This window comes from Chlorocebus sabaeus, chromosome 20 (assembly GCF_047675955.1).
Source record: "Chlorocebus sabaeus isolate Y175 chromosome 20, mChlSab1.0.hap1, whole genome shotgun sequence".
Taxonomy (NCBI): domain Eukaryota; kingdom Metazoa; phylum Chordata; class Mammalia; order Primates; family Cercopithecidae; genus Chlorocebus; species Chlorocebus sabaeus.
The window spans coordinates 105,510,245-105,524,011 of record NC_132923.1 but is presented as its reverse complement, the minus strand read 5'-3'; the positions used below and the strand labels follow the sequence as shown (position 1 = coordinate 105,524,011).

Here is a 13,767-nt window from a genome sequence, read left to right as displayed (position 1 = left end):
GGGTGCCAGCTGGTAGGGCTCTCGCCTTTGGGCCCTTGGAGGGGTACAGGTGCCAAGCAGGATGCCCTTGGGTTTGCTAGAGAGGGCAGTGCTCGGTGAGGAACTCAAGAAGGCAAGGGAGGGCAGACTCAACAAGGGGTCAAAGTGTGCAGAGGCCTCCCCCACACCCTGCCACCTCCCAGGGATGAGCCACCAGGGCACCGGAGTATCATACTCCTGGAATTCCAATCACTCCTAGGAGCTGGGGCGGCTAGGGAGGCGGCACCCAAGCCTAGGGGGCACAGAGGGCTGTGCATGGCTGTTTTTCTAACTAAGGGGTCAGGGGAGGCTTAGAGAATTTTGCCTCACATGCTCTCCCCATCATTTCCCAAACTTGTGTGCATAACCCAGAGCTCGGCTGCCCATATCTCCCCTTCTCCACCAGAGCCCCTCAGCTCCACAGGCATGCCCGCCGGGAAGTCCTTCCCAGTGTGAGACCACAATCCTTCCTGCTTGCGGTTCCCCTAAGGGAACAGTTTCCACCACCAGAGACCCAGCCAGGACAATCGTGTGCTTGTCGTTTCTCCACTCTGCAAGCCCTTGAGTTGTGGGGTAGTTACGCCAGGTACAAGCCAGGCGCCCCTCCCTTCCACCCCCGCTGGGGCGGTGCAGAGGGCGGGCGGTACAAAAAGCGCCCCGCCCCGTGCTCCTCTCTTGACTTTGAGCGTCCGGCGGTCGCAGAGCCAGGAGGCGGAGGCGCGCGGGGCAGCCTGGGCCCCAGCCCACTCCCTTACCAGGTAGGGACGCTCCCCTGATCGGAGGGTGGAAGGTGTAGAACGAGAAGAAACAGGAAGAGGGGGCAGGTAGAGGAACCAAGACAGGTGGCAGACAGAGGGGCAGTGGAGGGGGACGGAGGGACACAGGAACAGAAGAGAGGGGGACCCAAAAGACGGGGGAGACAGGAAAGCACAAAGTCAATGACCCAGGTCAGGGATGGAGGCTGCTGGAAGGCAGAGGGGCCCAGGACAGAAGACTTTGGGTCCACAGGATGAGTGCTGGGTGGGAGCACCAAGAATGCCACCACCCTCATTTCCTTATCCTTGAAGGTCTCTGCCTTGGTCAGGGAGGGGCTCCGTTTCTGCCCAGTCCCCATCCCCCTATAGCCAGGACCCACACACTGGGGCTCCTCTGCCAGTGTCCTTCCTGGGGACTCAGGAATCGGGATCTCCCTCCCTGCTGGGCCCTCTTGAACTCACAGCTCCAGGAAGCTGGGAGACCCATCCCTGGTGTGCCAGGAAGTCTCTGCTGCCTGCCATCTCTGCCCCCCAGGGCCCAGGAGCCACCATGTGGCGATGTCCACTGGGGCTACTGCTGTTGCTGTTGCTGGCTGGCCACGTGGCTCTGGGTGCCAAGCAGGGTCGTGTGCGCCGGGAGCTAGCACCGGGTCTGCACCTGCGGGGCATCCGGGACGCGGGAGGCCGGTACTGCCAGGAGCAGGACCTGTGCTGCCGTGGCCGTGCCGACGACTGTGCCCTGCCCTACCTGGGCGCCATCTGTTACTGTGACCTCTTCTGCAACCGCACGGTCTCCGACTGCTGCCCTGACTTCTGGGACTTCTGCCTCGGCGTGCCACCCCCTTTTCCCCCGATCCAAGGTGGGCACTAAGATGGCCAGGAGGGCGGGTCACTTTGTCCACCCTAGATTCAGCAATGCTCAGGAGCAAAGCTGATGGATGCACTGACATTTCCAGGGGAGGCTCTGTAGAATCTGGGGCTCTTCCCTGCCCCTCTGGGAACTTTACTGTCTCCAGCAAGACTGGAAGAAGCTCCTTGGTTAAAATTCTAATTTGGCCCAGGGAAAGGGCAACCTCTCACATTTTCTCCCAATCCTGTCTCTATTCCAGACATGGAAGGTGCTGGCCGCACCTGCTGACTCACTCTTGGGCTGATAAGGCACATATGGGTTGGTGAGGGTCATCTTAGCCATTTTTCTGCCCTTGCTGAGGATTCTATGATCTTCTGTCTCGAGATGGCTGCTCATACCTGGGAGATGGGTCACATCTGTTCCTGCTTTCAGCCTCATCATCATCCTTTTCCATGCACTTGCCCCTGTCCAATAGGAGAATCACTTGTGTTCCCTCCCACAGTTCCATGGGGCTTGGGCCGGCAGACTGCACACCTGAGCTGTCATCTCAGAGTGCTGTGTTTTCTTAGGGCAGTCGCTTACCTTCTCTGGGCTTTGGCTTCCCCATGCTCCTCCCACTCCGCATCTCCAAGCCCTAACTTATTTAAAGGGAAAAGGATCCCAGGAATGTTGTGGCTGGCATCCAAGTAAAGTAAGAGGAATCCAGGTTGGAATCATTGAAGAACTTCCCAAACAGCAGTTCGTGTGTGACCCTGCAGGAGATGTCTTCAATTATAGTTTAATTTCAGTGAGAACTGGGGAGTGTGTGTGTGTGTGTGTGTGTGTGTGTGTGTGTGTGATGTCTTCAGTTATAGTTTAATTTCAGTGAGAACTGGTGTGAGTGTGTTTGTGTGATGTCTTCAGTTGTAATTTGGCTTTAATTTTAGTGAGAGCTGTTGTGTGTGTGTGTATGTGTTATCTTCAGTTATAGTTTGGCTTTAATTTCAGTGAAAGCTGGTGTGTGTGTGTTTGTGTGTGTGTGAGATGTCTTCAGTTATAGTCTGGCTTTAATTTCAGTGAGAGCTGGTGTCTGTGTGTGTGTGTTGTCTTCAGTTATAGTCTGGCTTTAATTTCAGAGAGAGCTGGTGTGTGTGTGTGTGTGTGTGTGTGTGTGTGTGTGTGGTCTTCAGTTATAGTTTGGCTTTAATTTCAGTGAGAGCTGGTGTGTGTGTGTGTGTGTGTGTGTGTGTTATCTTCAGTTATAGTTTGGCTTTAATTTCAGTGAGAGCTGGTGTGTGTGTGTGTGTGTGTGTGTGTGTGGTCTTCAGTTATAGTTTGGCTTTAATTTCAGTGAGAGCTGGTGTGTGTGTGTGTGTGTGTGTGTGTTGTCTTCAGTTATAGTTTGGCTTTAATTTCAGTGAGAGCTGGTGTGTGTATGTGTGTGTGTGTGTGTGTGTGTTGTCTTCAGTTATAGTCTGGCTTTAATTTCAGAGAGAGCTGGTGTGTGTGTGTGTGTGTGTTGTCTTCAGTTATAGTCTGGCTTTAATTTCAGAGAGAGCTGGTGTGTGTGTGTGTGTGTGTTGTCTTCAGTTATAGTCTGGCTTTAATTTCAGAGAGAGCTGGTGTGTGTGTGTGTGTGTGTTGTCTTCAGTTATAGTCTGGCTTTAATTTCAGAGAGAGCTGGTGTGTGTGTGTGTGTGTGTGTTGTCTTCAGTTATAGTCTGGCTTTAATTTCAGTGAGAGCTGGTGTGTGTGTGTGTGTGAGAGAGAGAGAGATATGAGCTTGGAGAGGTTCAAGGTACCTGACCTCTGAGGACCTGGCCAATCAGCCCATCCTCTCTGGCTCTGGTTCCACTTCTCTTCTCTTTCCTTCCAACAGGATGTATGCATGGAGGTCGTATCTATCCAGTCTTGGGAACCTACTGGGACAACTGTAACCGTTGGTGAGTGTTTGGAGCCTAGAGAGGTCTTGCTTTGTGAGCCTGTGTCTGACAGACTTGGTTCAAATCCTATCCCTGTCCCCCTTCTGCAAGGGAGAAGTCTTTTCCCTTCTCTGAACCTCAGTTTCCTCATCTGCAACAGAGGAATTTTAACACTGACCAAGTCAACTTATCTCACATCATTCCAACAACATTCCTCAAGCATAGCCAGCCATGGGTGCCTGGCCCAGGGGTCACCCTTGAACTGAAAGTCCTTCCCCACCCCTCCTGGTTTGGGCTGGGCCACTCCTCCCAGCTATTCCTGCTGTCACCACAGAGTCACAGGGAGAAGGGGGCGCCAGGAAGGAAAGCTCTGACTGCAGCATCCGCTGCCCTGAGCGGATGAGTGTCAGGGATGGCTGAGTGGGCGGCCAGCCAGCCTCTAGCAGGGCCTTCCCTGAAATGTGGCCCTTCTTTCCTTCCCCACCCCTCCCCACCATTCCCAGCAGGAGGAGGGATCACAGGTACCCCCCTATTCAGTCTGAGATGGGAAGTGGAGAAGGGCCGGGTAGGAAACCCTGAACACCTTAATAGAAATAATGGGGAGCCTGCGACTTGGAGGAGGAGGCCCTGCACCCACTCCACCCCCGCTCCCTCTTTGCCTGGGACTACGAGGCCCAAGAGAGAAGGAAACTTTTTGGAATGCATTGCGCATAAGCTATTTCCATTGCCTTACTAGGGTGAGGGGTGCCCGGGTCACAGTGAGGGAGGGACGTTTCAGAACATGTCTGGGTGTGCAGCGTGACTGTGTGTGCACTGTGTGTGTGTGTGTTCAAAAGGATAAAACACGCCTGCCTGTCCGCAGGTTCTGATAGGATGGCTCTGGCCATTGAGGGGTTAATGCTCTCTCTCACTGCTGTCCCTGGCCCCTTAGGCCCCCTTTGGAATGCTGAGACCTGCTACCACTGGCCCTGCCTGGACCTGTGTGGGCAGCCCTGGGGGCAAAGGAGGAGATGGCAGGAAAGGACGGAACACCCTGCTGCTCTTGAAGGCTCTGGGGGCGAGGGTGGGGGATCGTCCAGGGTGTCGGAGCCCTCAGAGGATGCTTCCAGAGTCTAGTCGGGGGCTGCTGCCTAGGTGTGCAGAGGAGGAACAGCCTGGTGTGCAGAGGGGGAAAGGAAGGATGAGGAGAGCCTCCCCAGCCCTGCAGACTCCTCTGGCCCTCCCCAGAAATGCCCCCGCCGCTCCTGGGGCTGGAAAGCCCAGCCATACTGGGTCTTGGCTCCCCTTGAGGCTCCTTAAAAGGCAACATTGGAGGTGGGAGCCTCGGGCAGCATGGAAGGAGGCATTTCAGCTTCTTGTAATAACAGAGTTATGAGCTTGTAAAAGCATTATAGAATTCATAGAATGCAACCCTTCAGTCGGCACCTATTATTAAAGACCTACTGCGTGACACGCACTATGCTGAGCTCAGGAGATGGAGCAGGAATGCAACAGACACAGTCCTTGACCCACTTCTAGTTAAGGTGAGGGGCATGGAAAGACAGCAAATGAATGTATCCTGACAAGCTGCCCTGTGTTGTAGGGAAAAGAGAGGATAACGGGGGTCCCAGTTGAGAGCAGGGAGTGGGTGGGAAAGCCACTCTGAGGAAGGGACGTTTTATGCTGAGACCAGGGAGAAGGATAGAAGAGGCCTGGCCTAGGCGGAAGGAGCAGCTCGTGGGAAGGCCGGGAGGTGACTGAGCTCATTTTACCTGAAGCTGGGGTAGCGGAGAGACACCCCAAGGAGGTACAGGTCACGTTCCATGGGTCACATCAGCTGTGCTGAGGATTCTGCATTTTGTTCGGAGTCACAGGAAGCCACGTAGAGAGTACACGGTCTGATTTACGTTATTCAAAGATCTGTCTGGCTTTGGGGTGTGTAGGAAGGGGATGGCCTGGAATCCTAAAGGGGTAGGGGACTTGGTGAATAAGGCAGTGCCGTGGTCCAGGTGAGAGGTGATGAGGGACGGGAGTAGGGTGGCCACAGTGGAGGGGTGAGAGGCAGGTGGATTCCTATGTGCCATCTCCAAGCCCTGCTGATAGGGGACATGTGGGCGGACACCACAGACCACACGGAGCTCTGATGTGAACAATTGGGTGCCATTTTCAGAGTTGAAGATGTTAGGGAAGAGCAGGCCTGTGGGAGGCAGACGGGCTATTTTGAGGTCGAGATGCATTTTGTGCATCCAGAGATGTCAGAAGGTCAGTGGGATATGAGTCTGAAGCTCCAGAGAAGTGGGGTCTGGGGTTCCTGTAATGAGAACGGTGATAGTAGATATTAACTCTGAGCACTTCACGATGGGCCAGGCCCAGTGCTAAATGGGCCTGTCATTGAATCCCTGGAAAGTGGTACCACTGGATTATCCTTATTTTATGGGCAAAGGCATTGAGAGAGACAGAGCTTGAATGACTCTCCTAGGATGATACAGCTAGCGGGCTAGGACTGGAACCCGGAATTTGAATTCCAGAACCCATGCTCTTAGTCAATGCAGCATATGGCCTCAGTTATTGACTCAGTTAACAAATATTCATTGGGTGCTTACCATGTGCTAGGTTTTGTTTTCCCAGGCACTGAAAATACCAAATAATACCTGCCCTTAAGGAATTTACCGCCTGTGAGGAAACAGGTATAAGCAATATAAACAGACCGGGCCTGTGGCTCACACCTGTAATCTCAGCACTCTGGAAGGCCAAGGCGGGTGGATCACTTGAGGCCAGGAATTTGAGACCAACCTGGGCAACACAGCAAAACCCCATCTCTACAAAAATTGCAAAAATTAGCTGGGTGTGGTGGTGCGCACCAGTAGTCTCAGCTATTTAGGAGGCTGAGGTGGGAGGGCCGCTGGAGCCTGGGAGGCAGAGACTGCAGTGAGCCGAGATCACACCACTGCATTCCAGCCTGGGCAACAGAGCAAGACCCTGTCTCAAAAAAAAAAAAAAAAAAGGGGGGGAGGGGAGGGTGGGGAGCAGGCAGATCGCTGTGAACCATCAGGGGCCAGCCTAGCTGGAGCCTTGGAACCAGAACTAGGAGGAGGAGGGGGTCAGGGGACAGGAGGACAGATCGTGCAGGGCCTTGTCATCACCAAACTTTGGCTCTTACTCTGTGCTGTGAAGCCAGTGGAGGGTTTTGGGCAGAAGAACGACATGACATGACTTAGGTTTAGCAGGGTCACTCTGGCAGCTGTGTTAAAAATACCCTGGGAAGGGGGGCAAGGGGCAGATGCAGGGAGCACCCACAGTGAGGAGGCCACAGCAGGAATCCAGGTGAGAGGTGATCGGACTTGTGGGGCGGGTGCAGGAGAGAATGAGAGTGGTTCGGATTCTGGACGTGTTTTTAAGGTAGACCCACAGGATACGCGGATGAACTGGATCAGCATGTGAGAGGAAGTCAGTGGAGACTGCCAGGTTTGGGGCCCAAACTCCAGGAAGGATGGAGTTGCCATTTTCTGAGAACTGTAGGGGGAATAGGTGTGGCAGATCAGGAATTCGGTTCAGGGTATGTTTCAGTTCAGGGTAGTGATGTTGAATAGCCACGAGATCCTTGACTCTGAAGTTCAGGCAGAGATCTGGGCCACAGATACAAACTTGAGAATCACGAACTAGACGTTGACATTTAAAGCCACCAGGCTGGATGGGATCACCTAGAGATTCTCCCATAGTCACTGCTACAGACTCCCTGGCCCATGTTAACCTCCGAGGCCATATTCCTTCAGAGGGTCCCCAGTCCCCCACTTACCCTTTCCTTCTCTCCTTTTCTCACCAGTACCTGCCAGGAGAACAGGCAGTGGCAGTGTGACCAAGAACCATGTCTGGTGGATCCAGACATGATCAAAGCCATCAACCAGGGCAACTATGGGTAAGAGGCCCTAGAAGCACCGTCAGTGGGCACGCATGCACACACATGCATGTATACACACATGCTTTGCTGTGGGGCACATCCAGCAGGCCACTCCTATACCCAGATTTGATTGTGTGTGCACTCAGCCACTGTGTGTCTGTCCCACCTACATGCACCTACCCCAGGACCCCGAGCCTTGGCAGATCTGTGACTTCCTTCCATCCCCTCTCCTTTAGCTGGCAGGCTGGGAACCACAGCGCCTTCTGGGGCATGACCCTGGATGAGGGCATTCGCTACCGCCTGGGAACCATCCGCCCATCTTCCTTGGTCATGAACATGCATGAAATTTATGTAAGTTCATCCTTTCCCACAATCCTACCATCTCCCCATGGCTCAGAACCTCAGGGATGCTGGCCCTGTGCCCTGCTCCTCCAAGGGCCTGGACTATCCCCTACTACAAGGCTGTGTGTCCCTGGACAAGTTACTCCCCTTCTCTGGGCCTCTGATTCCTGCTTCCACAGGATGTGCTGCACTGGAAGAACTGATGTTCAGATTGAGTTTTGTGGTCCTGGCATCAGCTCCCCCCTGATCTCTCCAGCCTGGGAAAAATGCTGTTGGTCTCAGTACAGCTGGGTCAGGGCCCAAGGGGACAGGGGGTCACCTTGGTATTTTGGGAAGGGAAGGACAGACACTCCTCCAGCTCTGGCCAGAGGGCAGCAGTTCTCGGAAATAAATGCTGATTTAGCCGAACCCCAAGGGAGGAGAGGGCTTCTCCCTTCCCACCAGTGGGACCCTCTGGGAGAGGAATGGGAACCAAGTCCAAAGTGAAAGGGTGACAAAGGGGAGCTTCAGCAGACCTGGACTGAGACACATGCTGGAGCATTTGTCCATCAGTGGCAGGCAGTGGGAAGGCAGGGGCTGGCAGGAGTGGCCCTCCCTGCCGAGACTTCGTCCTGGGGTGACCAGACCCTGGCCCTGCCCTTATTCCCCTGGGCCTCTGGCTATTTTCTGCCTCCTGCTGTTTGTGTTGGCAGCCTGCCTGGTCACGGGACCCTACTGCCTCTTCCCTGCCCTTCCCTTTGGGGCCTGAAGCTAAGGCCTGAAGAAAGCTGAGGCCGATCAGAAGGTGCAGAGGAAAGAGGCAGGGGTTGAGAATGGAAAGCTGAGGGGCCTGGCCTGGCCACTTCCCTGTGCCTGGCCTCAGCTGCCTCATCTGGGAAGCAGGACTAGTCAACTCCACCTGATACCTGGGAGGCACTAAATGGTGCTTGGTTCTTCAACACAAGTCAAAGTTGGAGGCAGCTGGAATCCTGCAGCAGCAGGAGGGCTCAAGATCAAACTGCAGAAGGCCCTGCACTTGGTGGCCCTCCAGTGCCAATGGGCACCTGAGGGGCAGGCCAGGGCACAGCAGGAGGCAGACAGGGCAACCTTTATCTTGCAGACAGTGCTGAACCCAGGGGAGGTGCTTCCCACGGCCTTTGAGGCCTCTGAGAAGTGGCCCAACCTGATTCATGAGCCTCTTGACCAGGGCAACTGTGCAGGCTCCTGGGCCTTCTCCACAGCAGGTAAGCCAAGGGCAAGGGCTGGCGCCTGGGAGAGGAGGGCCAAATCCTGAGACTCCTGACAACCCCTCTGCCTCACCCTACCAGCCGTGGCATCCGATCGTGTCTCAATCCATTCTCTGGGACACATGACGCCTGTCCTGTCACCCCAGAACCTGCTGTCTTGTGACACCCACCAGCAGCAGGGCTGCCACGGTGGGCGTCTCGATGGTGCCTGGTGGTTCCTGCGTCGCCGAGGGTATGCAGCAACAGGGGATGTGGGCAGAGAAGAGGGCGAGGGGCTCCGTGGGCATGGCCTGGGCCATGATGCACTGAGTCTTTCAGCCTTTGCTCCCTCTTGCTGCCTCTGCAGGGTGGTGTCTGACCACTGCTACCCCTTCTCGGGCCGCGAGCGAGACGAGGCTGGCCCCACGCCGCCCTGTATGATGCACAGCCGAGCCATGGGTCGGGGCAAACGCCAGGCCACTGCCCGCTGCCCCAACAGCCATGTTAATAACAATGACATCTACCAGGTCACTCCTGTCTACCGTCTCGGCTCCAATGTAAGTCAGCACTTGGGTGAGGGCACCAAGGCAGGAGGGTTGTGAAAGCCTGTAGTCTCACCCCTGACAGATGCTGTCTGTCCATCCCCTGCCCTCCAGGACAAGGAGATTATGAAGGAGCTGATGGAGAATGGCCCTGTCCAAGGTAAACACCCCTCATCCAGCACCCTGGTTCCAGAAGCTTGTGCCTGCTTGAGACTGGGCACAATGGCACAGACCTCCCCTCCCACAGGCAGTGCCTGGAGGGAGCACTTAGAGCCTTGGTACGGAGGGACCCTGGTGCCTGGGCACACCTCAATAGACTCAGGCACCAGTGCCTGTGCCAATGAGCTGAGCGGACCCAATCTTGACATCTGCCCACAGCCCTCATGGAGGTGCATGAAGACTTCTTCCTATACAAGGGAGGTATCTACAGCCACACACCAGTGAGCCTTGGGAGGCCAGAGAGATACCGCCGGCATGGGACCCACTCAGTCAAGATCACAGGGTGAGGGGCGTGTGGGCAGAGGGGGCTGGGGACAGCAGGGTTTGTGCTAGGGGCTCTGGAGCCTGCCTTGGGTTCTTACAACCTCTCTAAAGAGCCAGGACTACTCATCCTTTCAACAGGGGGAAAACTGAGACTCAGAAAGAGAAAGGACTTGCCCTGGGTCGAACTGGAGGTTGGGAGCCTCTGAAGGCTTTTTGGGAACTGTTCCTTCCTGACATGGGATAAAATAACCCCAATGAAATATGAAGAGAGCCTCAAGAGTTTCTCAACCTCTCCCCACCTCAACACCTGTCCCAGCTCTGCCTGACCCACCGAGTGACCTGTGAGGTCGCTCCCCTGGCCTCAGTTTCCCTATCCAATTTAGGGAATATAGATGTCAGGGTCACTGACTTCAATGAACTCAGTGAAATGTGCTTTACGGTGGGAGTTGGGGGTCTCTAAGATATGCATATATTCTCCGAGTGTCTTCCTTCTGGCCCTTGGCACCTACACCTCCCTGGATCCCTAAGTGAGGGAGGGCAGGTATATATGTGGTTCCACAGAACTAGCCCCCAGGAGGTGGGTCTCTGGAGGATCCAGGTTCCCTCCTCTTCTGCTCACCTCGCCTCCACTTGTACCCTTGGTGCCCCACCCCCTCCCATGCTGGGCCTGGGTGCACCGACCTACAGATGTGAGAGTGAGGGAGATGCAGAGAGGTACAGAGACCTGCCTGAGCCCTAAGGGTGTACCCAACCCTCCAAAGGCAACTGGGGGCTGGATGGGGCAGGTTTCCGGGATTGGAGCTCCTGAGAGCAGGTAGACCCAGCGCCCTTCCCCTTCCGCTGCTCTGCCCACAGATGGGGAGAGGAGACGTTGCCAGATGGAAGGACGCTCAAATACTGGGTGAGGCCGCTGACCCTTTCCCCGCCCCCTCTTCCCCTCGCCCCACTCCCATTCCCCTTCTCACCACCCCTCCTTATTCCCAGACTGCGGCCAACTCCTGGGGCCCAGCCTGGGGAGAGAGAGGCCACTTCCGCATCGTGCGCGGCGTCAATGAGTGCGACATCGAGAGCTTCGTGCTGGGCGTCTGGGGCCGCGTGGGCATGGAGGACATGGGTCATCACTGAGGCTGTGGGCTCCACGCGGGGTCTGGCCTGGGATCCAGGCTGAGGGCCGGCGGAAGAGGCCCCTATGGGGCGGTGACCCCAGCCTCCCCCAACAGAGCCGGGGCGCAGGCCGGCGCCAGGGCGCTAATCCCGGCGCGGGTTCCGCTGACGCAGCGCCCCGCCTGGGAGCCGCGGGCAGGCCAGGCTGGCGGAGCCCCCAGACCTCCCAGTGGGGACGGGAAAGGGCCTGGCCTGGGAAGAGCACAGCCGCAGATCCCAGGCCCCTGGCCCCCCACTAAAGACTACCAAAGCCAGGACACCTCAAGTCTCCAAGTCTCCAGCCCCACTACCTACCCCACCCTACTCCTGTATTCTTTTGTTTTTTAGACAGGGTTTTGCTTCCTTGCCCAGGCTGGAGTGCAGTGGCCCATCAGGGCTTACTGTAACCCCCTACTCCTGGGCTCAAGTGACCCTCCCACCTCAGCCTCCTGAGTAGCTGAGACTACAGGTGCACCACCACACCTGGCTAATTTTTGTATTTTTCATAAAGAGAGGGATCTCACTATGTTGCCCAGGCTGGTCTTGAACTCCTGGGCTCAAGCGATCCACCTGCCTCCGCCTCCCAAAGTGCTGGGATTGCAGGCATGAGCCACCGCACCCAGCCCTGTATTCTTATTCTTCAGATATTTATTTTTCTTTTCACTGTTTTGAAATAAAACCAAAGTATTGATAACTACAGTGTCATGGAACCTCTGGGAGTGGAAAGTCAAGCCAAAGTTGGGGTGGCAGTGGTTAGACAGCAGAAAGGACTGCCTGAGGTGTTGCTGGTTGACAGGGGTGGGGGGACTGGAAATCCTAACTGCCATTCAGTCCTAATTGTCAATGCCCTGGGCACTGACCCACTTGGGGGAGGGGCATGGATGGCATGGCCTTTGGCCCTAGAGAGAAACCTGAACCGTGGGAACCACCTTTCAGACGCTGAGTCAGCTGCTGCCTGAAGGGGGAGCCCTGCCCTCCTATCAGCTGAACCTGTGCCAGTGCCCAGTAGGCAAGGGGGGCACAGCCCACAGAAGCTGGAGCCTCTGTCTCTGTAGATCAGTCTCTCCAAGCCACCCAGACAAGGGGGGCCTCTCCTCCCCCTGCTCTTGGGCCAAGCTGAGCCTGCTTCTCATCCTACCTCCCCAGGTTCCCAGTGCCAGCACAATAAGCCAGGCCTCAGCCTGGCTCCAAGACCATCAGAACCCACCCGCCCAACCTCGTCACCAGCTCCTTGCTGCCTCTCAAATGCCCGGTACACATGCAGACTGCCAGGCATTTGCTCATGCTGCTCCCCGGGCCAGATGCCCTTCCATGCCACCCACCCCTTGTCCCGCTCCAGGGTTCCTTCTCCCAGACAGTGCCTGTGAAGGGCCACTGACGTGCCAGAGGCTGTACAAGGAGCCCAGGCCACCCCACCCCCATCTGGCGTGGGTTAGACCCTCCCTCAAATCGTCTGCACTCTGCCCTTCACCCAATATTTCAGGTATCTGGGATCTATTGACCTTCCCCATTGTGCTGGAAATTCCTAGAGGGCAGGGATGGTCTGTTTCATTAGTGGGTCCTGGTACCCACACCGAAACCCTGGTAGAGGGTGACCCTCCAGTGTATGGAATGACTGAGTGGATAGGGCCCATTCTTTCACCTCCACCCCCTCCCAAGCCTCCACTGCGTCCCTCTGGGCGCAGATGCCAGGCTGGTTCTCCTTCCTTTCTGGGAGCCCAAGAGCCTGTGCCTGGGAGGGGGATCCCCGAGTGCAAGGAATCCTCCCTGCCGCCACCTCCAGCCAGCGGGAAGTCGGGGGCACCCTGAGTCGCCGAGGGACTGCGGCGGGGAGGTCCCCCGGGGCCCCTGGCAGCCCCTCAGGACCGCCGCGTTCCCGGGCCTCACGGGCATCACCTGAAAGGAATGCGGGCGCCCGATAAGCAGCCGCCTTTGTCTCGCTTCCTGTTTGCCAGGACGTCCAGAGCCCGGCTCCCGTGGCCCGCCCGCCCGTCCCCAAGGAGCCAAGGCCGGCGGGGAGCCCCGAAGGGGCGGCGGCCCCTTCGCACCCCCTCCGTGGTCCCCGGACCCGCCCCGTCGGAAAAACCCGGTTCGGAGGCCCCACGAGGCTGGAATTTTCTATGGGGACCTTCCAAGGAAGCTCTGGGGCGCGGGGACGGGCGGGCGCGGCCCGCCGGGTCTCAAGGCTGAAGCTAAGGCTCCGGCTCCAGCTCCGGATCCGCCCTGGCGCTGCTGATCCGTGTTGTTACCAGAAAGGGGTCCAGATCCAGACCCCCAAGAGGAGAGTTCTTGGATCTCATGCAAGAAAGAATTAGAGGTGAATCCCTGCAGTAAAGTGAACACAAGTTTATCAGGAAAGTAAAGGCATAAAAGAATAGCTACTCCGGCAGGGCGCGGTGGTTCACACCTGTAATCCAAGCACTTTGGGAGGCTCAGGCAGGGCGCGGTGGTTCACGCCCGTAATCCAAGCACTTTGGGAGGCTGCACTCCAGCCTGGGCAACATAGCGAGACTCCATCTCAAAAAAAAAAGGAAGGAAGGAAGGAAAGAAAGAAAGAAAGGCTACTCCATAGAGCAGCCCCGAGGGCTGCTGGTGTCCCATATTTATGGTTATTTCTTGATTATCTGCTAAACAAGGGGTGGATTATTCAT

General features: G+C 56.3%; 1 protein-coding gene across 2 annotated transcripts; it reads left to right on the top strand.

The window, feature by feature from the left end:
• Nucleotides 1–674: 674 nt before the first annotated feature.
• Nucleotides 675–11,810, top strand: TINAGL1 (tubulointerstitial nephritis antigen like 1). Of its 2 annotated transcripts, XM_007979656.3 has the most exons (12): nt 675–776; nt 1,309–1,633; nt 3,482–3,545; nt 7,327–7,419; nt 7,638–7,752; nt 8,843–8,966; nt 9,051–9,201; nt 9,316–9,505; nt 9,605–9,650; nt 9,869–9,992; nt 10,829–10,874; nt 10,958–11,810. In XM_007979656.3, exons 2-12 carry the CDS (start codon nt 1,324–1,326, stop codon nt 11,096–11,098), a joined length of 1,404 nt encoding a protein of 467 aa, XP_007977847.2. In that variant the 5' UTR covers nt 675–776; nt 1,309–1,323; the 3' UTR covers nt 11,099–11,810. The 2 variants fall into 2 exon arrangements, with proteins under 2 accessions (XP_007977847.2, XP_007977848.2); XM_007979657.3 differs by lacking the exon at nt 1,309–1,633 and having other exon boundaries at nt 728–776.
• The last annotated feature ends 1,957 nt before the right edge of the window (nt 11,811–13,767 follow it).